Source organism: Rhinolophus ferrumequinum, chromosome 18 (assembly GCF_004115265.2).
Source record: "Rhinolophus ferrumequinum isolate MPI-CBG mRhiFer1 chromosome 18, mRhiFer1_v1.p, whole genome shotgun sequence".
Classification (NCBI taxonomy): Eukaryota; Metazoa; Chordata; class Mammalia; order Chiroptera; family Rhinolophidae; genus Rhinolophus; species Rhinolophus ferrumequinum.
This window is the reverse complement of record NC_046301.1, coordinates 22,829,280-22,854,713: the sequence shown is the minus strand read 5'-3', so window position 1 is coordinate 22,854,713 and position 25,434 is coordinate 22,829,280. Positions and strand designations below refer to the sequence as shown.

At 37.3% G+C, this 25,434-nt stretch overlaps 1 protein-coding gene across 7 annotated transcripts in view; it reads left to right on the top strand.

Moving 5' to 3' along the window:
* The window catches only part of SH3D19 (SH3 domain containing 19), a 139,497-nt gene that overhangs the window by 107,183 nt on the left and 6,880 nt on the right, over positions 1–25,434 (top strand). For all 7 annotated transcript variants that reach the window (XM_033133715.1, XM_033133718.1, XM_033133717.1 and 4 more), the window contains 11 exons: positions 4,880–4,987; positions 7,278–7,390; positions 11,687–11,748; positions 12,767–13,031; positions 15,346–15,414; positions 15,583–15,723; positions 19,308–19,380; positions 20,315–20,445; positions 22,260–22,318; positions 23,962–24,164; positions 24,617–24,669. In XM_033133715.1, the coding sequence (XP_032989606.1) occupies positions 4,880–4,987; positions 7,278–7,390; positions 11,687–11,748; positions 12,767–13,031; positions 15,346–15,414; positions 15,583–15,723; positions 19,308–19,380; positions 20,315–20,445; positions 22,260–22,318; positions 23,962–24,164; positions 24,617–24,669 (1,277 nt within the window). The remainder of the gene's footprint in view (positions 1–4,879; positions 4,988–7,277; positions 7,391–11,686; positions 11,749–12,766; positions 13,032–15,345; positions 15,415–15,582; positions 15,724–19,307; positions 19,381–20,314; positions 20,446–22,259; positions 22,319–23,961; positions 24,165–24,616; positions 24,670–25,434) is intronic.

Below are 25,434 nucleotides of genomic sequence, written 5' to 3'. Positions count from 1 at the left end.
CCCCTGCTGTGGACCAGCCTCCAAGACATTAGTAGGTGAAAAATGCGAGGTACAGAGAGGAGTCATGGTATTTTAGCTACTGTTAGTGTTAAAACACACACGTACACACAAGCACGCAATGTCTTTGGAAAGATGTATAAAGAGTTGGTAACAGAGGTTGTCTTTTATGACAGAACTGGGTAGGCAGGAGAGGATGGGTAACCTATTTTTTCAAATAGCTGAACATAGCAGAATAAAGATGAAAGAAACTGAGAATTATGTCTCGCCATTTTGTCTCAGAGCATCCTGCCCTGATCCTCAGCCTTATGATGAGTAGAAATTTTTAAAAATAATAGGATTTTTCTAAAGTTATATTATTCAAGGTTACAACTAAAAGCTAATTATTACGAACTAGATATGTCTGAACTGGACAAATTCAAAAATACATATCTGCATTATTTCCTTTTAAATGGAATCACTGGAATAGTATCAAAAAGAGTTTTTATTTTTCTAGTTACTTTATGGGAAATTTTATGGCCATCCTTGACTTCCAAAAGCAACAAAAGGGAGAAGACTTTTCACTTTTTTCCCGTTTATAAGTCGTTTTTGTTTTGATTTGTTTGGCAGGGGTGTTAATTAGTTCATCTTTATCTTATAACTTTTTCTTGTCATTGAATTTATTTTATTAGATTTTTTCAGTTACAAAATAACATATGTTTGCTCTAACAAGTCGAACAGTATAAATGTTTAGTAAAACAAAACCAATAATAATCTCCCTCCAGTCCATCCCAATCCCCAGAGTAAACAGTGTGGGCAGTGCTATATGTACGCTTCTGTGCCTTTGGACATTCCAAACCAAAGCTTATAAACATATACATATACTTGTACTTTTTCCTGCTTTTTACAAGCATTTTATCATACTATACCCATTACACAGCAGCTTGCTTTTTTCATTTATACTTGATCTTAGCCAAAAGGCCGAGAAGCGATGCTTTTTTCCTTTAAAAATGAGATTTATGGACTTCTCTTCAGGCCAGTAGATCTAAGTCTAGTCCTTGTTTCCTTTCACCTGCCTGAGTGCATCATAGTTGATTCAGCATTTCCTGTTGTTGGACGTTTGAGTTGTTTTGTTTTTAATTTTTTGGATTTTTTTTTTTTGCCACTGTGAAAAATGCTGCAGTAAACACGCTTGAAAAGATTTTCAGTTCTACTAGTGCTTTTATTTCTGAAGAATAAATTTCCAAAAGTGGGACTACTGGGGCAAAGGTTATGAACTTTAAACATTCTAATAGTACCAGTAATCCAGTTTCCCACCTGGCAGTGCCTGGAATTCCCAGACCTGAAGTGCCATCCTTGCTTTTTATGTTGGCCACCCACATTTCTATTGGAAAAAATACCCCTCTCATGAAAAGACATGAAAAGTAAAGTTCATATTGTGCGGCGAGGGAGAGACTTGTACATCATCATCAAAATGAAACACTGGCCTCTGGCTCCACCTTCTCACCGAAGCGATGCCGTTTGTCCTTCCCACTAGTCTGCAGCCTCATCTGGATCACAGCCCAGGACAGCATGCAGACAGAGAAGCAGGTGCCAAGCTCACTGACTCAGTGAACACAGCTAGGATAGGGCATTTAAACAGAACCACTCCTGCCAAACAGCCCACAGTGCTGGAACACTAAGGCTTCCTTGCTTCACTGTATTGAGAAAGAAATGTTTTCCAGCCACGTATAGTGGAATAATTACACATGATATGCGTGCCAGGTATTAAAGAGCAGCTAATGATGTTAAAAATAAAAACAAAACAAGAAAAGAAAGAAAAAAATGGGTAGCTAGGACACTTGTAATGCTTTATATTTAAGTTGTGTCTATGCTCCTTCTATTTAAATCCTTCGGGTTTAAAAAAAAAAAAAATGACTGGGCCCTTTCATGCAGTCGGTGAGACCTGCTGCACAGTTTGCAGGTTGCGGCAGGGCTCCCTGCGGCCAGTCCACCAACAGCAAGCACAGGGACACCCCTTCGGCCCCGCCCATCAAGGGCACTCACTGGCCTCTTTTCTCCTTTCCCTGTACTCCTTGTTGGGGCCCTCACTCCTGGAATGTGAGGGAAAGACTGTAGGTGGTATACTGGCCCAGAATTTGGTATGAATTGGCAAACAATTGAAGTCATTCCATGCTCAAGATTTTCTTCCCCCTCCACGGCCACCCCCACAAAACATCAACTAAAAACTATCCTGATTACCAACAGAAAATAGGTACCAAAAGCAGCTTTTAACGTAAAAATGCCACTTGAAAGGTAGAAGACAATGAACAATTATGAGCCTAAATCCTTTTCTTGAATTTTTGGTCCTTTTCCCAGCAGATAACAGAGCCCTGAGAGAATAGGCTATTACAACCAAGATTCTGGGGAGGGAGGACAGACAAGTCCCTGAATAGTCGAGTCTTTGCAGCAGCTAGGGAAGGAAGGTGGCTCCTTGGAGGTCACTGGGTTCCAACAAGGACCAAGGGGACAGAACAGAGGCAAAGGCAGGGAAGAGAGAGAACAGAGAGAACAGAAAATAACATGTTATTTTGGTACATACTGAGGAAAGATATACTTCTGTGTTTGAATAAAACATCTGCCAAGATTACATGGGGTCTTCAAAGTCTTTCATTTTAGCTAGAGTTACTCAGAATAGATGAACCATTCTGGGAGTTCAGATTTGGATAATATTTGCAAAACTAGCTTTAATACAAGTGTACCTACCCCTTTTTATCCAATGGCACCACTGTTTCCTGAAGATCAGATGTGTATTATTCAAGGTGGAAGAACTATTACAATATGTCAAATCCAGTTGTTGGAAAGATGGTCATGGCTCCCTCCCCTCCCTCGCCACCTGTACTCCTGTTTCATGCTGCAACCTGTGCCCTTCTGCCCATACCTGAAGCTCCTTACCTTGCTCTGCTTTTCCCTTTTTCAGTAGTACGTCTCATCTTTTACTGTACAACATGAATTACTTATCTGTTACATTTATTGTTTATTGTCCCCCTGCTGGAATGGAAGTGCCATGCAGACAGAGTTCTTTGCCTCCTTTACTGGGAAGTATCCCCAGCATCTAGAATAGTGTTTGATGTGTAGCAGGAACCCAACCAATACTGAATAAACAAAAGTGAAAAAGTGATTAGCAAAGAAATGGATATAAAATGATCCTGTTTTTGTTTTGCAAAATTCCTGCTTAATAATACTTGTAATATAGAAAAAAATATCGATAGATACACCACATTTTAGGTAATTGTTATTTTGGAAGGGATGACATTACAGGAGATTGTCTATCATATAGTTCTTAATGTTTCCCATTTTTACAATAAACATTACCTTGGAAGTAAAAAATAATGTTATAACAAAATAAGGAATTAAAGAATTTGGTTAGACCTAAAAGAAGGAACTTTGTTTTGGGGGCTTAAGTTACAGTGAAAGAAAGTTATATTATTACAAGAGTCTTTTTTAAAACTTTGATATTGTTTTGATAATGCCTCATTTGTGAACTGATTGGTTTCCATAGAGGGGTCATCCAATTTTTTTCTCAGTAGCCTAATAATAATTATTTTACCTGGCACGTCATCTGGGGGCCTTCCTAGGTGGCAGAGAATGAACTTCAAATAGTACTGTACTTGACAGTCGTATCTCCCCACCCAGCACTGTTACTGGCACATGGTACACGTACATATATGAGCAAGTGGCCAGCGAGTGAAGGATGCCTTTCGTAGGTCTATGACGGTGGGGTTGCCTGAGAGCTGGGTGGGAAGGAAGGGGAGTATCGGGGGGGCCAACAGGCCTTCCTATCCTTAGCTCAGCTCTTCATGTCTCCTGCAAAGAGCTGGTCAGCAAAAGGTGCTTATTGAACTGCAGCTCATAACAGGCAGAACATGAATGGTATTCATCACGGGCATTGTTTTACAGGGAGTGTCTCCCTCAGGCCAGCTTCACAGAACAGGTGCAGAATCACAGCATAGCTCACTCTGCTTCTTGTTGAATAAAGGCAAAGGCAGCCTCGTGAGACCCTATGTGCTCTATGGAGTATCCATTTTACAGCGTTTTATAGTACTTTGGCTAGTCTATTTTATTTTTAGATTTCTCATCTTTAAAAAAAAAATTATGGTCATTTCCCCAAGCTATTGAAAAGAATATTAACATTAAAGAAAAAAAAAGACTATTTTTTTCAGGAAAAAATAATTTGATGGTTATGCTTTTGTTTAAAATACTTTTTCTAAGCATATGTTGCCCATTTTAAATAAATCAGTTAAGATGGAAGAAATGCCGACTCATGTATCCTTGCCCCAAGTTTAAATGTTTGAAGGGAGATGTCTTATATTATTTCCAGGATAAAACATTTTTCATTTTCATGTTACTGAAGTGTAGTTTTACTAAAGTACTAAATCCAAGACTGCTGAGCCACCTGCCCTGTGCCAGGCACTGCGCTGGGTAGGATGATGGCCCTTGGTGAGCCCCGTGGGTAAGTTTTCCAGTGGGCACAGAGGTGTGGGAGAGGACTTCCCTTGTGGAGGATCTGGGAGCCTTCGGAGGACGGGGAAGAGTGGCTCCTCATTTCCATGGCCCCTCATTTTCAGGCAGACATTTATGAAATGATTGCTCTCCCATGAAAGATAGCTTCTACATAATTCAAGATTGTCCTGGATCTCTCTCATCAGAGAGGAAGAAAAGCCATATGAATTATTTACAGAGCACCAAGTTATTTCCTTTCATGAGCTCAGACTTTGTTTTTGTCTCTGCAAACTGAGATTTTGTTTACCCGTGAATAGTTTTCCCTGGGGCATGAAAAATATGAATTTTTAATTATGAATGAGGTTTTTTGTTTGAGATCATGTTAACTAAAACATGCAAAATAAACTGTGTTTTTCATTAGATCCCTTTCAGCTCCCCACAAAAACAGAACCAACAAAAGAAGGAGCGGTTCAACCAGCACTCACCAGGAAGCCCACTGTGATTCGAATTCCAGCCAAACCAGGAAAATGTAAGCACTTCTCTGCCTTTATTTGCTTCTCCAAGAGTCTGGGAGAAATATATGCTAATTTATCAATGTCCGCTTTTGAAGTTATGTGCAATTGGCCATTTATTATTATTATTCATAGTGAAGGAAATTTAAAAGCAAGTTGTTTTTAACAATTCTTTAGACAATTAGTGCAGTAAATTTAGATTTCATTTTTCTTTAACACTGTCTTTAGGTAGAGAGAATAGAGAGAGACTGAAACTCAGAGTAATTGTAATATCCTTTCTTAGTACCTCTGGTAAAGATATGAAACTGATAGCAAATAAAGTTGCATATGTCTATTTTATAGAGTATATTATTCCAGTATATATAGGAAGTATATTATTGCAATCAGTCTGACCCAACCATAGCTATGTTATGTTTACTCTTTTCTGCACACTTACAAATTGGATTAATAGTCCTGAAATCCTGAAAAGGGTATATTGAGGAAGCATCTTTATTTATTTATTATCCTGACAAAGCTCCAACTAGTATTAGGAAGTTGAATTCTATACTGCTATATGTGAGAGAACTGAAGTGACAGTTTCTAGAAAGTTACTTCTATTTATATCAAAAAACCAATTCCCCAGAATTGTATTATTATAGTTACAAAGCAATACATGTATGCTGTGGAGGAAAACTTAAGTAAGACCTTTGGTGTCTGAAGAACTTGGAATGGACAAGGGAAGAAAAAAAAAGCTTTGCGGTGCAAAACGCCTTGTTCTTCTTTGAACCTGTCAGCTCCTTCCCCTGGGGACCTGTTTCTTCTGGCTAGAATGTTCCTTTCCCAGATACCTGCATGCCTCCCTCTTTCACCATTCCTTCGAAGTTTTGCTCAAATGCCACTTTTTTCATTGAGACCTCTGCTGGCCATGTTACTTGAAGTTGAAAATCTCTACCTCTCCCCACACAGGATAATCCTTATGTCCGTTCCTGCCAGTGAGCTATCTCCTCTCTACTTTCATATTGTTACTACTTCACACTCCTTAGTTGTTTGTCATGACAACATATCCTAAATGATTCATTATTTCCTTGTTAAGAATAAGGAAGCTGCAGCACAGAGAAAGTCTTCCAGGCAGCAACTGAGTTGGAATGTTCCAGTGTGTGTCTTAAGTCCCAGAGCAGCACTGCGTGTCGCTAAGAACAGTTGCCTGTCTCTAAATCATTGTTTTCCTGCTTTTGAGAGTGTTTGTTGTCTGTGGATAAAACAACAACCTGACAAATCATCCTCTTGTTACAGGTTTTTCATGTAAAATGGGCACAGAGAGTGTTCTTTTGAAAGAATGAGAAAAATTCTCATCTCCTTTAAATGCCTAAGTCACTGTGTAAAAGATAGTTTTAGCTTCCTTTTGTATGTTACAGTCGTACACTCCAAGTGCTTTTGCACACAGATTTTAATTAGCTGTCAGTAATTAAATCTGGTCATCTTTGTTTTCTTCTTTTTAACTTTAGTTGAGGGTACGCTATCAATGAGTTAAGGATGTACTTTGAATGTAAAGATATTGTTTGTTAAATTGAGGGGCAATGATACCCATTAATCTGGAGCTAATGAATCAGAAAACACATTTAATTATATGGATGGGCTTGGATACACCACCTATTAAGAAACAGCACGCTTATTACACTGAGCACAGGCTCTTGGGTTCAAAACGCTGATTCTGAAAATTACTAGCATTAAGACCTTGGATACCTGGTATATTTTCTTCTCAGTTTCTTCATCTGTAAAATGGGTAGGATATTATCTAGTGTAGTGCTGCCCAATAGGATTTTCTTCGAAGATGGAAATATTCCATATTTGTACTGTACAGTATGGTAGGTGCTAGCAACATGTGGCTATTGGAATGGGGCTAGTGCAACTGAGAAACTGAAATTTTAATTCTAAATAATTAAGATTTAAGTTTAAATGGTCACATGTGGCTACTAGCTAGTGGACTGCGTAGATCTAGCACATAGATAGATGTTGGTTGGAGAAATGTATATGAATAAAGTGCCTTAATTTAATAGCCTGGCACATATTAATAGTAGCGTCTCAAAAATGTTGGCTGTTGTTGTAATTATTTACTATTATTTTTATTCTCTATAAAGCATTCAGTAAAATTAACTGATGTCTACTAACCTATCAATTTTTCTGAAGTTCAATGGGAGTTCTTTCTCATTTGCTTAGCTGGCCATTCTTTGTGATAGCCATTTTTCTAAGGAAACAAGCTGCAGTCATTTCATCCTTGGGAATCCCCAAAGACCAAAAATTGTTGATGAATCACTGCTATTTTTCCAGGTTTACATGAGGATCCACAAAGTCCACCTCCTCTCCCCACTGCAAAGCCTATTGGAAATACTTACTGTACAGTATCTGGAAAACTTAGTAATGTTGACAGAACGAGAAACTTGGTAAGTGGGCATTATAGATTGTCTTAGGTTGAAGACCAAGCTATGCACTAATTTTAAATACTTAGCTTATGTCCAAATTATTTTTTAAAAAACCACTTTCATTACAAACCAGTTTCTAAGCCCCATGTACGTATTTAATGGGATCTTCTATATTTTTAAAATCCCTATAGGACAACTCATTATGCTTCATCATAAAATAATTTGTCCTATACCAATATATTGACATTGTTTTTTAAATGGCACTAATAATAAGTTACTGAAAATCTCTAAAAAGCTATAATATTTTTGAAAGTAGATTTAATTTAGTTATCTATTTTTATTTAAAATAGCTATTAGTGACATTATTTTAAGATAGTTACCATAAGCATTCATTAATCTGAAATTTAGGGAAACGTTATTTCTTAAATTTAAAAAATAGTGCTTTACCATGTATTTGTTAATAGATGGTAATCAAAGAGCTTTAAATATATATATTTACAACCTTAATAGCATTTCCCCATACTTTTTGAAATTCCCATCTGATAGATTATCTTTAAGGTTTGTTTCAAAAAACACCAATTCTTAAAGTCTTTTACCAAATTTTCAGTTCAAATTTTATAGTAATTTTACATTGTGCATTAGCTATGCTTATTTTACATGCAAACCATCTAATCATCTAGTTGAAGAGAAATTTCTTTGAAGAAGACATTAAATTGAATTAGCCGATACCAAGTTAATGAGATTTTCCTGTGGGCTGAATTAAAATTTAGTGATCACTTGCATTTTCAAAGTACTTGATAATGAATTTTTATTAAAACTGGGCCAAGAAATCGCAAAAGAATATGATAGGGCCCCCACCATACGACTGTTGAATAGGAAAACCCCAAATTTGCGGGGAGGAAAAATTACTTGAGAAGGTTCCTGGCATCCACTGTGAAGGGTTGTAAAAGAGAGTGAGGACAGGATGAGCAGGCGTACATATCGTTCAGTAAGTCATGTAACAGGCTTTGTAAGCCATCAGCCTATTAAAATATTAGGTATTGCTACATTTGGTGTTAGGCAGTTCACAAAGCAACTCTCCCATTTTAAAAAAGAGAGGGTAGTTAAAATACAGTAAGACATCTGGAGAAGTACTGTATTCATAATTGTTGTGAACAACATGAGGAAAATTCCGTCCTACACTGTTTACAAAGGGAGGGAGGGTTAAGGCATTCTGTGCTGTGCTGTAATACACACCATAATAGACACACTGGGTCCGATGGATGAAAAGATGAGAAACAGACCACAAGTTAAATGATTCGGCTGAAGTCACACAGAGAGATTTCCAGGGCCAGGAAGTCAAATCTAGGAGAAATTTCTTTTGTTTGAGCATTACAATTACTGAGTGGATTTTAGACCAGAAGCCAAAAAGGCTTCAGGTGTGGGTTAGGATCTCCAGGATTATTTCTCCAGTGTAATGAGCTTGGTCTTTGCCGACTGTGTCTCCTGATGAGGAGGGAAAAAGCCCTCCACTATTTTTCCTGTTGTGAGTGCTGAGCGATTTTCCACCTCAGGACACATGGCTGTAGTTGCACAATCTCATTTTCTTCACTGAAACGATGAGGGACCTCAAGATGAAGAACATCAGGCGCCACTGGAACCATACTGTCAGCTGGAACAGAAGTTTCTGTGTCGCCTGTTGCCCACCACAGGGACCCACAGCTCCCAGAGCCTCCCCCAAGGAGGCTGCCTGCTGGTACAGGAGGAGAGTCAGAAGACACCGCCCTGTGTGTGTAAGGAATCCCAGCTATAGCACAGAAGTCGGCTAATGAATTCAGGACATAGATGTGGTACCGGTTCCTGGAGAAAGGAGAGAAGAAACATCTGCAAAGGCTGCTCAGTAATTCCAACAGACAAGAGCATGGTCTTGGAATTGGAAGAAATGTCTGTCTTTTGAAAATATAGCAAAAAACTGGGAATTAATTTTGAAATTAGAATGTAAGAAACCATCCCAGTACAGATGAACAAAAAGATGGCATCTACAGGGACAGTACAGTAGAAAAACCAACTTTGCCAGGAACTAAAATTCCTATCCAGACAAAGCAAAAGCCAAAGTTCAGGGATGTCCGAGCTAGAGAAATTAAAAAAAAAAAAAAAAAAAAAAAAAACTACACAAAGCAGATGCAAAGAGTCCCCAGCTATATGTGGAATATCGAAGAGGAGGAAATCCTTTATCAATAATCTTCCAAAGATAGTTGGCCCAACCTGTGCGTAAACCTGCATTTGAGCACGTACTAAGACAATGGCTTCTGCAGGACACAGCCCCCTATCCTCAGGCTTTGAAGGGTGTGTGATACAGGGGGGCCTTCCAAAAGGAGCCTCACATTCATGGGGGATTTGCACATGCTGCCTTTTTCTTTTTCCCCCCCATTTAGAATGTGCTCATTGTAGAAAATTGAGAAAAAAATATTTGATTGTTATAAAATAGCACCACCCAGAGAACACTACAGCTAGTATTTGGTGCAGAATTAGGATTCTATGGCATGTATTTATTGCAGTACATCATCTGCAACTTTCCATGTCAAATTTATACATCTATCTTTTTAAAAATTTGCTCCTAATTATTAAGGCATCTAACAACTATAATTTTGAGAAAAGCAAAAAGTTTCTGCCTAACTGCTAGAGTGTTTTCCTGTTTGTTTTAATTTTAAAAGTGGCCAAAGAAGTAAATCAGTTTTTCAAGTATCATAGCAGTATTCGTCAGAGGGAAATATAGGCAGCAGTATATTTATAAGGCATGGATTATAGTCTGGAATATTGCAGAGTTTATGAGCTGGTGACTCGCCTCACTACATTAACTGAACTCATTAGTGCAACCAAGTTTTAAGGGCAAGCTTAATTTGTTTTTAAAAATGGGATTTTAAAACATTGAAACATATTTCAACGATCACAGTTATTGGCAATTAATCATTTGATATTTAAGGAAACGTAACAAATATTCAGGTTGAATTAAAAACCACGGAAGTGAATTTTAACTCATTCATGAGATGAGAAGGAAGAAAACAGTCTGAATTAACCCACAGAAATTCCCAAGCTATAGTTAGACCTCCTTTGCACACAAAAAAGGCAGTGTAATTTTAAAAGACTGACATTTTTCCCTCCTTATGGGGTCTTAGAGAAATATTATTTTGTGGATGTCAGTGTTGAGGCTTAGAAAGTAGAAGATAGGTAAAGAGAGAGAGACTCAATGAGAATTAGAAAAATTTAGTGAGAACTTTTTCCTGCAAAATTAGGTTTGGCTTTGAAATCCTTTAACTTTTTATTCAACAGAAGATCTGAAAATATTTTCCATGCATTATACTCATTTCCCAATCTTTGGGCTATAACATGTTCAGAAAAGCAATTTAAATAGCACAGTTTGAATCCCTTACCCTAGCGAAATCTTCCTATTGATCTCCAAACATCCAATTTCTCTCATCTACTATTAATCTAAAACATTCTGACTCTACCTAGCTTTTATTTTTCACATTACCCCCTATACTCTTTCCTACAAAACTCTTCTTAGAACATCCAGCCCCTTTCCTATAGTGGTAAAAGCTCTCTGCTTTCTTGGGCCTTTTCTCTTCCTCCTCAAACACCTTCCTTTCATGCCATCCCTTAGGCTTTTATGTTCCCATCTCATTCTAGTTCAGTGTACAAATGTACATTGAACACACAATGTACAAATCATCCAGTAAGGAGAGATCTGCCTATTCTAAGCAAAACAAACTAATCGCTTTTTATGTGTTAAACTTAGAAGCAGTGCATATCTTATGTGTCATTATGGGATAAATAAAGGCCATATATATATATATATATATATATATATATATATATATATATATACATATATATATATATACATATATATATATGTATATATATATACACATATATGTATATATATGTATATATATGTTTTAATTCCCTACAATGCCCGCTTAAATTGCTACTGTGTAACCAGTCTGTTATGATCTAGATATCATCCTTAATATCTCATGAATCTGCTGATTGTATCACCATGGTTGGGCCATGGTTTGCAATAGCAGACAACCCCGCCCACCCCCTGTCTCCTCCTCTCTGTCTTCCTTTGTACTGGGACATGAATAATTTAGGTAGGAACAAATGAATAATGCATAAGACTAAAAACTCTTTCTCTAACTTTCTAACTTGTTTTCCTTTCTCTAACTCAGTTGCATTTTCACTCGTAGATCCAGCCATAAAGCTGTCCAAAATTTCTCTTGACAAGCTCTTATTTCTGATGAACCTTAACTAAAACCCATTCTCTGACACTTGCAGGAATCCGATCTTGTTGGTCAAACAGGAGGTCCTGTGCGAGGACCCCCAAGGCTGCCACCAAGGTAAGTGTGGGAAAACTTTACAAAAGTGTAAGTTAGAGAACAAATAATGACTCAGCGATTGGGCTCTCTTTTCTGTCATCAAAACTGAGTGTTGTTGTCCTTCAATCTTCTTTTAGAGGTACAATAAACTCACAAATTCACCCAGACTGCTAGCCTACAGGCTGCTTCTGACAGCGGGTTGCAGAAATCTCTGCTCCTTCTTTCTTTTAACACAATCCAGAAACTCGCAGAGCATGAGCGTGGATCTCTGATACTTTTCCTCAAGTGAACAGATTCCTTTCTGAACCTGAAACAACTCTACTTCTGGAATGAACTCTGAATCTCTCCCTTCTTTCCTCCCTCTGCTCCCCCTCCCCCATTTTGGGAGATAGGCGTTTTTAGCTCAGAGGTGACTTGCCCTTCTGAATTCCAGGACTACATGAACAAAATCTGTGAAGCCATCAGAAGATGTTACTACATTAGAAACTATTTTTATCATAGGAAAGGCTTTCACAGTAATGGTTGTCCTATCCTATTTTGAAAACAACTTTATTAATCTAAGTTAGAACTGGAATAATAATTCCCATAACATGACTATTAGGGGCATTTCATTTTTTTTTTCTAATCATGTACTAGACCACGTCACATATACCTGATATTTTATTATAAGATTTTCATCTCAGACTTTGGTAGAAAGTGCTTAGTTTCCTGAAATAGTCATGGTGTGTTTAAGAGTAAATGGGGCCTTAGAGAGCTCATGAGAGTAAATGCTTGTTTGTATTGAACTAATGAATCTCTAGTGCAAGATAAGAGGAAGCAGAAACACTGTGGCATTTCCTCTAATAATATAATGTTTATTGCAGCAGGCATTTGCTCAAAAATAGCATACCCTGCATGTTTCAGTGTAAATTGTAGTACACTAGCAGAAAGCTGTGTGTGTGTGTGTGTGTGTGTGTGTGCGCACACTCGCGTGTGTGAGGACATAGCAAAACCTGGTATTGATCAAACACTGACTCACAGCTTCTATATTGACTTTCAGACCTATAAATGGAAAAGTCATACCAGCTCGACAGCCTCCTCCCAAGGGGGCCCCTGAGAGACCACCTCCCCCCAGAATTTTTACAACCACATCATCAAATAAAAAACTGCCTTTTAATCGGTCTTCTTCTGACATGGATCTTCAGAAAAAACAAAGTAACTTGGCATCTGGACTCACAAAAGCCAAGAGTCAAGTTTTTAAAAGTCAAAATCCGGTGCTACCACCTCGCCCTAAACCAGGACACTGTCTCTACAAGAAATACATGGTAAATTTAGCTTTTAAAAAATGTTCATGGTCAAAAGGTCTGTCCTAAAGTATATGTACGATCCATTCGTTATTCCATAGAAAAAGACGACGAGACAAATGTGGGCTTGACCCTTGACCCTAGGAGTGCTTTAAGTAAGGAGGCCACAATAAAACCTAGGTCTTTACAGCAGGGTTTCTTCCTTAGGAGAAATGTAGGAAAGGAAGCAATCCAGACAGGGATTAACCAAACAAAGTCTGAAACACCTGACCCAGTAGTTTAGCCTGCTGGGAGTAACTGACAGATTTTATAGTTTATATCCTTTGCCCACAGAGTAAAATTTTAAATGAAGTAGAAAGAAAGGTCTTATTAATAATAGATGAATGGTTTTCCCCTCATTGTCCCCTTTTGTAAACCTAATTATCACTGTCCATTTAATAGTTACCAGTTAGAAGTTTTCATCAGTAATTGAGATATTTGAGATATTAATTTTGTTCTCTTTGAATGCTTTTCTTATCATATGACCTTAAACCTTTGTCTCCATTTCCCTTGCTTAAAAAGAGTTGAGATTTGGGGTGGCTGGTTTGCTCAGTTGGTTAGAGTTTGGTGCTAATAACACCAAGGTTGCCGGTTCGATCCCCGCATGGGCCACTGTGAGCCGCACCCTCCTTTAAAAAAAGAATAAAAAAATAAACAGTAAATGTGCTCTTTCTACTTTGGTCAGGTTAACCTGACAAAATTTAGAACAAATAAAAATGATAAGGAGAGCAGGGCTTTTGTATTTTTTAAACAATTGTATGATAGTAGCTCTTAACAAGAACATTAATAATTTTACATTGTGCTACATTTCCATCACTGAACCAGAAATTGTTTTCACTTTAAGCCATTTAGGATTTTTCAAAATCCTCCTAAGAGAAGGGTATAGACAAATAAGAAAGAGGTAGTATATTCATATATATTCATGTTCATTTATCCTGATAAAAATTTTAATTGCTAAAACCCAGGAGTATTCTTTGGGATAGGTTACTTAAAAATAATAAAAGAAAATAGTAGCTGATGTATTAAGTACTTATTATGGGACAGGCATTGTTCAAAGCAATTTATATATGTTAAGTTACTCATTTATTTCTCATACCAACCCTGTCAAGTAGGTGCTATTATTACATGTAGTATATAGATGAGGAAAATACCCCTTGTCCAGGGTTCAAACCAGTGAATGGTGGAGCCAAGATTTGAACACAGATCAACTGGCTCTGAGCCCTATGCTCTTAACCATGAAACCGTACTATGAAAACAGCATTGCTAGTTGTAAAGTCTATACGTGTTTTGGCCATTCCATGTTAAGAGCCTCATTCAGGAGAAACCAAATTTTGCCTATGGTTCTTAGCATAGCTGTGTGGTATCAATAGAGCATTTGAAGAACTCAAATTAATAAATTCAACATAATGGTGTATTAGCATAGTATATCTCGTTATGAAATAATTCCTTAAATCCCTCCTTTTTTTCCATGGCTACCCTCCCATTAAATGCTCACCAGGGATCTGGTACTTTGCAAGACCTGGGACCCTGACAGAGATGCTGGGAAGTAGTACCACCCAACCCAGCCTTATAGGGTCACAGCCTTGCACTCTCCATCTTTGTTCCTGAGTGATGGAAGGGCCCAAGCAGCCCCTCTTTCCTTGTTGAAAGTGAGCTTGTGTAATCACATTTCCTCGTTATGTCTTTTGTATTGTAAAGTCTCTCTGACCTGTACTCATTATCCAAAATTTACCACAGTAAGGAACAGAGTCCCCTGGCCAGGGTAGGGTACAGACATAAAACCCATTCTAAGATCAGACAGAGCTGAGTGGACCAGTTAGTGACTGGGGTTGGGCAGTGAAGTGGGTTTAAGTAGATGCTTGGTATCAGAGACTCTAGAAGATGAGATTCAAGGCAAATGGAAGCAGTCCATCGAGCACTGTGGAGGAGGAGTGATTCCCTGGTCAGCCTTCAGAAGACAGCCATTGAGAAGCCTGAATTAAACGTGGGTCTTGACAGCTGTGAGGGGTCAGGTGCTGAGTATTCATCCTTCAGACACCCGGGGGCTTGGTGGACCTTGTCCTATAGAATAGAACTCCATGGTTCCAGTTGTCAAAGAGACTCCACACCCCCAATGACTCTTAGTATCCAGGAGAAATGGCAGGCCCCACTGGATCTAGAGCATGAGGAAGCCAGTTAAAGTGTTTGCTGGAGAGGTTGCACTTTGGGCTGGCTCACGTGCCAAATCCCCAAGTGACCAGCAATTTATGAGGAGGTTATTTGATTTTGAATAATCCTTTTATTGGTTATGTTTAAGCTGTCTGTGCCTCATGGAATCGCCAATGAAGACATTGTCTCGCAAAACCCCGGAGAACTCTCTTGTAAGGTAAAGTAGAGCTCTTTCTTTACTGAGGAACATAAAAAAAAACAACTGGCCTCTGTTACTGCTTTACACATTATTAAATGCTTTAGGCTCCAAAGATTAAAATGTGGAAAAAGTAATAATGTTTTATTAAATAATAATTGCATCAGAGAGTGGTATTGTACCTTACAGCGTGGGGACGTACTTGTGATGCTGAAGCCGGCGGGAAACAATTACTTGGAATGCCAAAAGGGAGAAGACACTGGCAGAGTTCACCTGTCTCAGATGAAGATTATCACCCCACTTGATGAACATCTTAGAAGCAGAGCAAACGTAAGAAATTAATATTGTACAGCCCTCATATCAGCCATGGCAGCACATTTCGTAGAGCTATTCATTGTATCTCATCCTCAGGTTTTTATTAGCACGTTTATTTTAACCAGATTAAAAATTACAGTAGCATTTTTATTCCATTTTAAGAATAAATTACCTCTAAGAGACTTGCCACTGCCCTACTAATCACCTTGATATACAGTGACTACCATGTTTTGCTTTTTTCATATCATGCTGACTTATAGCAACCAGAGCACTCAGTCATTAATTTACAACTGTGATGGCCATTTATTTTTCAAATAATGTAAAGATGTTTAGTAAAGTGCCAGAGATTAGTTTCCTAGCAGAATGGATAATTAATTTAGAAGGGATCCTATAAATGCTAAGTCTGACATAAAAAAGCACTTCCCTTTAAGATTTAGGCTTAGTGTAAACCTCATTCTCTGATTATAGCTCATAAAATAATGAAATGAAATGTAATCCAACAACCTGGAGTCACAATTTAGGCCTAAGCAATTTGTGGAGCCTGGGAGAATACAGTGATCATTGAAGGCCATTTGTTGAGCAAGAAAAATGCCATTGAACAAAATGTATAGAGGTATATTTTTAAAAGAGCTGCTTAAGTTATCCAGTTAAATTTTGACTATCAGTTAATGTAGCAAACCTGAAAAATTACACCCACAAATCATTTAACCCAAATGAAGTATTTGGTTTACCATTCATCCTTGTTTTCATAATCTAGTCCAATTCTTTCTTCTCATAAGGTACCTTATCTTTTGAAGTTACTGAGAAACCGAAAATTTGTATATTGGGAGAGCAGAGAAGATGTGTGTTAAGCTAGTTGCAGCTAGGATACTAAAAATTCTAAATTTAGTTCACACGGGGCAAGTTCTTCTGTCTTCATTGTCTCTTTGTTTTGATACAGCATTCTCCATCTGTCAGAGCTCTCCTGCCTCTCAGAACCCACTGATGGGTGACCATGAGAGTTGGACTGCCTAAAGCTTTTCTTTAGGAAAAAGCTTTTAGAAGCCACAAAAATTAGAAGCTATTTTTTTTAAAGAAGTTGTTCCTTTTGAAGAGTTGAAAGTTTTTTCCATATGAAGCATGACCTCGCTCATCTTGTACCATAGGCTTGCAGAGTTAGCCTCTGATGGCCGCCGACTACTGGTAATACTAAAATGAAGCCTACTTTAGGCTAGCATTACATTTTTTAGAAAAATGAAACTTACCTTATTTGAAAGCCTACTTTTAAGGTAAAGATATCTAAAAATTCGTTATACTTTTTGCTATCTGAGTAAATAGAAAATATTGTACATTATCAGTGGAGGCTGAATCTGCCGATGAGGGGAAAAGTGGAAAATTGTTAGCTGGTCGCAGGCACAGGTTTGGGCTTCAGGGAACTGGGTCTCAGTTCCCCTTCTACACCTTAGGCTGTTACTTAACCTCTCTAAACTTCATATTTTAAGTGAATGAAATAGGTATAATATGTCCTCACAGAGTTGTTTTCAGAATGATATATTGTATGATTCCATTTATATAAAAGTCAGAATAGGCAAATTCAGAAAGTAGAACGTGGTTGCCTTGGGCTTAGGGGTGAGGGAGGGGGTGGTAAATGGAGAAGTACTGTAATGGGTAGGGGTTTTCTTGGGGTGGGGGGGTGATAAAAAAAACTCCTAAACTTAGATGGTGGTGATGGTTGCACAAGTCTGTGAGTATAGTAAAACTGCACTTTAAATGGGTGAACTTTATGATACGTAAATTACGTCTCAAAGATGTTTAAAAATTGGATGAGCTAGTTAATGCATATAAGGTGTTTAGCACAGTAGCATATAGTGAGTGAAGAATGACTATTAGCTATCACTATTACTCATTTGTATTAGCAACTAGAGTCATATTAGGAAGAGCTTTGAAGTCAGATTTACCTGCCAGATCCCCACCCTAATGGTGTGGTCTGAGTTGTCCTGACCCCTTGTGGCCAGCCCTGTTGAGCCCTTTCTTCTTGCCCTTCACCTGCCAGGCCAGGGTGACGAGCATCGTTGCCACGGTTGTGCGTCACTGAGGGCAGAGCAGGGAAGCTGAGTGGGAGGCACAAGTGATTACCCCACCTCGCCTGCCTTCTCAGGCCTGGTTATGTTTAGATTGTTGGTCCATTTGGAGATTCATGTTTGTGTTTGCTGTGGGGTAGGACTCTAACAAATGGATAACCAATACCCTAACACCATAGATTGAATAGTCATTCCTTTTTCCACAGATGTAAATAAGAAGGAAAAAAAAAAAGAAAACCACACATATATTATGTTAATGACCATTTTTAAAAGTCCCTCCAGACTTAAAATAGTTCACAATTCCTTTCCACAGTCCCTGAAATTCTCATGATGCTCATTTATTTAAGGAAAAACAATCAAGATCCCCTAAGAAAATGTCAGTGTTACTTTGGTGAACTGCCATTAGGCATTACTGTCTTGACCTAAATTGCTATTTCCGTTTGCCTCACTTGAGAGAATGCAGCATGCCTCCACAGGTGCATTTTGGTTGAAAGAGCAGGTGAAATCAGAATAGATCTGAGCAGAGGTGCTGCAGGATGGAAATGGAGAAGCGTGTACCGTTATCCACACTGCAGTCTGATCGTTTGGCTGCATCCTGGCTAGAGGAGGGGCAGTGGGAATAGCCGTACGGGGGCAAGAGTCACTACGGGATGTGAAGAGGTAAAAAGAGGCACAAAAATCTGCCTTCATTTATTTCGCAGGTTTGCGAGTGTTGACGAGTCTTAAATTGTAACTCCAAATGTTATCCTTCAGTCAGATTTGATGATGAAGATGATGTGGATTAGCCTGTCTGTTGACATAAAGAAACTAAGAATAACAACTGCTTGTTAATAAGAAAAGGTCACTCTTCGACTTTCCCCTCCTCTCTTGCCAATCTGTGGCAGTTGGCTAGATGGGGAGAGAATATTGAATTCTCTTTGCTAATTTACTTAGAATTGCTGTCGAATAAACCATTGAGTTTAAATAGGAAATCCAGTCCATGCATAGGAGGAAGTAATGTTGGCTTTTAAATTAGAGAAAACATTCAGTTAAGTGGTAATAAATGAAATGGATTTTACTTTTTGTGAATTATGCTTTTGTGGAAGTCATTGGCTCTTTTCTTTATGAAAGGCAAGAGCATAAATGGCAGCACTTTCTTCTTTGCTCATCTTAATGAAGACACAACTTTAAAATTTCTGTTCTTAAGAATTAATCCTCACCACTGTTTTAGGAAAAAGCTACCCTTGAAAGGTAAAAAGGTCAAAAACCACTACTTCAGGGTATAATAGGTGGAAAAAAAAAAAGTAATTCTCTTTTGTTTTACTCCTTTGGTTAAAAAAAATGCTAGAGGATATTATAATTGAGAGTTATTTCTGTCCTCACTTGGCAAGGACACATGCCTTTTCAACTTGATAATGATTCTCTTATTTGGCTCAAGTTTGCATCTTGTACTCATAATGTCAAGAGGACTCTAATGAGAAAAAAAAATTGGTCTCAGAGTGGCTATAAATCTCGCACCATCCTGTGCACTTCATTTACAGCCATGTTTTCCCCTCGCAGGATCCAAGCCAAGCTCTGGAGCCTGTTGACTGTAGCATCCCTCATGCTGTCGTTCTTCATGATTTTCCAGCAGGTAAGGACGTAAATAGTAAAGGGATCCTGGAGCAGGCCTCCTCCTCGGCTTCATCTCTCAAGGACATCCTTCTTCATTCTCTGTGCAGCAGAGTCCTGGACTGGAGAGGTCATATTATCAATCACCCTGCCTTCAGGAATGGTCGATTGTATCCAACCATCCCAGAAAGCTGAGCTGCATAGCCTTGCCTTTCGAACTCATCGGGAAAAGGGGGCATGTTTCCCTTACAAATGAACAAATGGCAAATTACCTACCAGCTGCAAACTTTTTAACTCTTTCAAAACAGCTGATATAAGTGAAGTTCTTTTCTCCTAACAATTGTAAAACCTATACACATTGCTCAGCTATTACTTATGAGATGAAGAGATAAATTTTTTCAATCAATTTTTAAATACCTTTTATATCCAAGGCTACAAATAAACTCCTGATTCATTTATAAAATAACCTCATTTTATCCACTTGGTAGACTGATTTTTATTTTAGGGTGAGTAAATTTACTTACTAAAGAGCTGTAGCATTGTCTTAGTTAATATTTTGAAATTGAAATGATTTTTAAGCATGATTGAGAATAATAAAAATATACCATATCTATAAAACCCTTTCATTGTTAAATATATACTCAGCATAAGGTTTATATTGGCATAGTAGGAATCATGGTTCAACACAATGTTGTTGTTTTTTTTTTTTTTAACTGTTTTCCATCAATCAATGCATGGTAAATGTATATAATTTGATCTTAAAAGAGAAAGCTCATAACAGCAATATCTAAAAAAAGATGTATTTTTTAAGGCAATTTGATTAGTATAATCTGTTTTTCGGAATCAGTAGAACATTCTGCCTCAGTGGACAGAACTAAATACTACTTTGTGCTCTGCTTTAATCAAATCTGCAACCAGGATAATTTATCATACATCATTATAATTTTATGTTACAGAACAAGTTGATGATTTGAGCCTCACTTCTGGAGAAATTGTTTATCTTCTGGAAAAAATAGGTACAGATTGGTACAGAGGGAAATGCAGAAACCAGACTGGCATGTTTCCTACCAACTATGTCAAAGTAATTGTAAGTGGGTCGTGCTTGTTTAAATTGGTCATGTGTTCAATCGGTTCCACATAACTGGCAGTTGGGGAAAAGTAACCGGAAGCCTAGATTCTCGGATTCTAGTTATCTGTCTTCCATTGACTCATTTGGTGTTTGGAAAGTTCAAAAAATAAAGGTTTGTTCAATTAAATAATGGTTACTTATATTATGAACTATTAGAACATAATTCCTAAATGCTATCTGAAATCCTAAAGTGAGAAAACACTATAGGTCAACTGGTGAATCAGCATTCTTAGAGGGTTGGTAAGCACTTAAGGATATATGTTAATTCCTTGAAACATTTAGTGAACAAGACTGAAATGGTACTAGATTGTCTGGAAGGAATGTTTTCTAAGGTACCAGTTCTCCTTTTCTTTGAAGTACATTTTATTTTTGGTTTCTTTTATTCTTTCCATTCCCATTTATTTACATCTTTAATAAAAAAATAGATTTAGGAATACTAAAGTACTTTTATTGGAGGTAGTGGTCCATTAATGGTTTTTCACATGATAATTTCAAATCTGATTGGGGAAAAATTATATTAAATTATCAGAATTTTATATACCCTCATAGCCTACCTTGTAAAAGCAGACTTGTATGGTCCAGCCCTAAGTGCTAAGCCCAGGTGGCTATGAAACATGGGGATAAAATCAGACTACTACTTTATATCATTAGGAAGAGTATGACTCTGTCTCTGGTATAACTTACTGATACTGCAAAACATCAATAAAACTAGCTTAAATAGTTGAGCATTAACAGCCATTTGGGGGAGCAGGGAAGTAAACGATTTTCTATTGTATCAGAAACTTAGAAAACAAATATAACCTGTATTTTTCAAGTATAAATGAGTTTGATTCTCTTGAATTATAAAACATGGGCCTTAACAATTATCCAGTATTTATATGCCCTGATTCTTTGGAGCAATCCAACCACATTCTCTAAATTAATATTAAGAATAAGGCTAATTTTAGCACTCTTCCTAATTTTTTTTCTGCCCAATGTAGTAGTACTTTAAAAGCACAATTACCATACTGAAATAAATTACACTGAATCTGCCACCTTATGGTATAAGTATTATTTCTAAGCCTACAAGTTTAAAAAAATTGTTTTAAAACTTGGAGCTTTGAGAATTCATCAAGAAGGGCAGTGATTTATTTAATATAAACCTTAATGCCTTCAGTAGTTTTCAAACTGAATGCATTATGTTCAAATATTTTATTACAACCCAGCTCCACTGAGCCTTGTAAATGAGGTATTATATAAAGTGCTTGCCACTTAGTAGATACTCACCGAGTACTAATTCCTTTCTTCCCTATTCACATTGAAGGGAAAAAAAAAGAGTTCCAGAGTTAGGAGAATGGAGAGAGCACATAAGTGTGATTAAAATGTTTTAGTTGGGGGTCAGGATAATATTGCAGAAGTCTTCCAACACTTTGAGTAATGATAATACCCAAATGCCTGATGCCTAGTTTCTCTCCTAAGTTCTCCTCGTGAAGTTTCTATCTTAGAGAGTATGGGATAGAGAAAACTCAGTCAGGGGTAGAATGATATTAATGTGCTTATTCCAGCAAATAAGAGAAGGATTGATTGGCTATTGAAGGAAGACTGTATCATAGGTTATACATTTTTTTCCCCCCAAAATCCAAATTCTGGATTTCTAACCTTTTAGCCCCTAGGGTATCACTTCCTCAGTTTCCCACCTACCTAAACTGGTTAATTTTAATCATGCATTGCCTAATTACCTACCCTTAAATTTATCTTACTAAAATCTGAAAATATACAATTGTCTTTACTAGATTGATGTTCCAGAAGGAGGAAATGGGAAAACAGAATCGGTTTCATCTCATTGTATTAAGTAAGTTTTATTTGTGGTCTTTTGCACAAAATACAAAAAAGGCAAGCATTTATATCATAAAGAATTACCACGTTTAAACACTTTAGATGTGTGATCATTGATTCTCGGTGTGTCTTTTTTTAATTACAAGGAAACCTTTATTTGTTAAAAGCCATAGTGGATTGAAATTCTGATGAAAATGCAACATGCTGATGGACGCTGACGTAGGCAATTCTCCATATCAATTCAGGACATAAAGACAGCGACAAACAGACGCTTCTCACAGCCTAGTCTGAGCTTGAGCACAGATGGTTTTGCCCTTCATTGTATTTTATTCTGGCCCACTGGTGTTTATCTACCAAGACATTTTTAGGAGGTGCAGATATTTTTGTCACAGAAAATATTTCAACCTTATAGAAATAAGAACCCTACAAACACTGCTAGATATTCTGTACTACTTAGTTTTTAAGAGGAACTAGAAGACAGTAAAGGAAGAGTTAAGGGGGAGGAGTCTGCCTTCATGTCTGAATACCTTTTTATGCATCGTTGTAACTCTTTGATTTAAAATGCTGCCTCAGTGCAACTTTATATTCCAGTTAAATGAGCAAATTAATAGAATTCACTACCTGCTGAAGACTGTAAACCTGTCTTTGAATAGGTCAGACATAAGGAGATGCTCCCTGAGGACGTTAGAAAATAAATGCAAAGGTTACCACAAATAAGAAAACTTCTGATGCCGCATTAGTTGAATTCTATTTCCACTGTGTCAATTTTTCTCCTATTTTTAAGCAGCATTTAATGTGTCAGCAGGTTGAATTTAAAGTGGGCTTTCACAGCCATTGACCCTTTGACCTGATTTAAATCAGAATTTGATTAGAGCCAGTATCAACCTTTTCTCTTCAGACAATTCCATCTCCTTAGCCCGTTGCTACTGAAACTTCCTTTCTAAAGCCTCAAGTTGAAGGTCTGGTATTAAATCATGCCTGCTAGAGACACAGTTTTATCTCTGCGTTCATTTCAGTCAAAATTGCAGATCATTTACGTTCTACTTCTCAGAAATGAGCTTTTTTAAAGAAGATACAAAAATCATTTTTAAAACAACAGTGTTGGGTCTAAGACTGAGCATTGTAAGATAATATTGTCGAGTTTGTTTCCTTTGAACCTTCTAGTTTAGAAGGCCATTCATCTCTATATACAACTCACTGACTGATTCAACATATGCTGAGCATCACCACTGCCAGCTGATGCCCTTACATTCTCCCGTGGGTTTGCTGGCTTGCCCCGAGATCCCTAGGGTTAGCACTCCTAAACTCAGTGCATCTATAATTGAGAGGGTTCAGACTGGCCCAGGAATGCAAAGACATGGAGACTGGGGAGAATCAGAAGACATGACAGTGTAAACTGACCACCAGCTTATGGAATTCTGCATGTCTCTGTGATATTGACTTTAGCCTTTCTGAGTAACTCGGTTCAGATCTAAAAAGTAACGACTATCATTTAGAAATGTAGCTTATTCTTTTTCATGGAGAAGTTTAAATTTTGCCCAGTATACCTTGTTCCATAGTAAGCAGAGTAAATATGTATTGAAAAACTGAATGAAGGTTTTAACACATTGTGAAAGTTCGTAATCTCTAGTGTAACGCACAAATGTGATCTTTGTTCAGAGGTCCAAGATGTATTGCTCGGTTTGAATATATTGGAGACCAGAAGGATGAGTTAAGTTTCTCGGAGGGAGAAATTATTATTCTTAAAGAATACGTGAATGAAGAATGGGCCAGAGGAGAACTTCAAGACAGAACTGGGATTTTCCCCCTTAACTTTGTAGAGCTCATTGAGGAACATCCCGCCTCTGGTACAAATGTTTTAAGTGAGTATAGAGAATATTGTTTTCTATTAATTCAAGTAAACCAAATCATAGGATAATACTTAAGCTGGATAATAATCCAATTGCCATATTTTTTAAGGGAAAAAGAAATGCTTTTAAAATGGTCATTTGTGTGGGGTAGACATTATTGTGGTAATCTCTCAAAGAGCTGTTTTTGGTGTTTTAGGTAATTAGTAATAGCTTCATATCAGAAATGGCAGGGGAAGAATCATAAGACTTTTAAACAGAAATGGGCTATAGAGTATATAACCAGTGGATATCCTCCTTCACTTTACAGTAAAAGGAGATAAGCCCAGAGAGGGTAGTTCCTGGTCTCTTCAAAATATGAAGAGACTAGTCTGGAATCCCAGACTTTTCATTCTCTCCTATAGCTTTTCTCCAATACTGTATGGTCTTTACATCTGAAGTTTTGACTTTTTTTTTTTTTTAAATAGGCACAAATGTACCATCGAAGACCAAAAAGGAAGATTGTGGAGCAAATTCTCAGGTAAGCTCCTTGAATTGATAATTGTAGTGAAAGCCACATTTTTAACTTCGGGAGGAATATTAAAATCATAATTTTCCAAAGAAAATGTTATAAAATCGCTTTTCAATTCGTGTAGTAAATGTTTGAAATAAATAGGTAGTTAATATCTATTCTGTATATAGAACTCATACAAATGGATTAGAAAGACATGCAAACCCTGATAGAAAATAAGGAAAGAGACATGATTGGAGAATAAAAGAGATAGTATTAAGTGGCTGATATTAAGAAGATGTTTAACCTTACTAGTAATCAAGAAAATGCCTTGTAAAGCAGCAATAAAATACCATTTATCCAGTTAACAACGACTGAATACAATTCAACACTAAATAAGTAATTATGTGAGTGTTAAAAAAGAGAAATTACAAATGATTGTTATTTTTTCTGATCCTATGAAAGGATAAAATGAGACAAGTTTTAGTCACAAAGATAGTCGTAGTGGTGTTATTATAATTGGAAAAAAATTGGAGACAACCTAAATGTCACCATTATTGGTAGAATGTTCTGAGGCAAGGGAAAACTAGATTTAGAAAATAAATGTCACGAGCGGAAAACACACCTCAAAGGAAATTGAATATAGAGCATAAAAAGACTAGAAGAAAATGTATTTATTAACATTCAGTTGCCCCTATGTGGTAAGACTATAGATTAGATTAGTAGGTATTTTTCCCACTTCTTCATACATTTGTCAAATATTTAAGGAACATTTGAGTTATTTTTTTATAACAG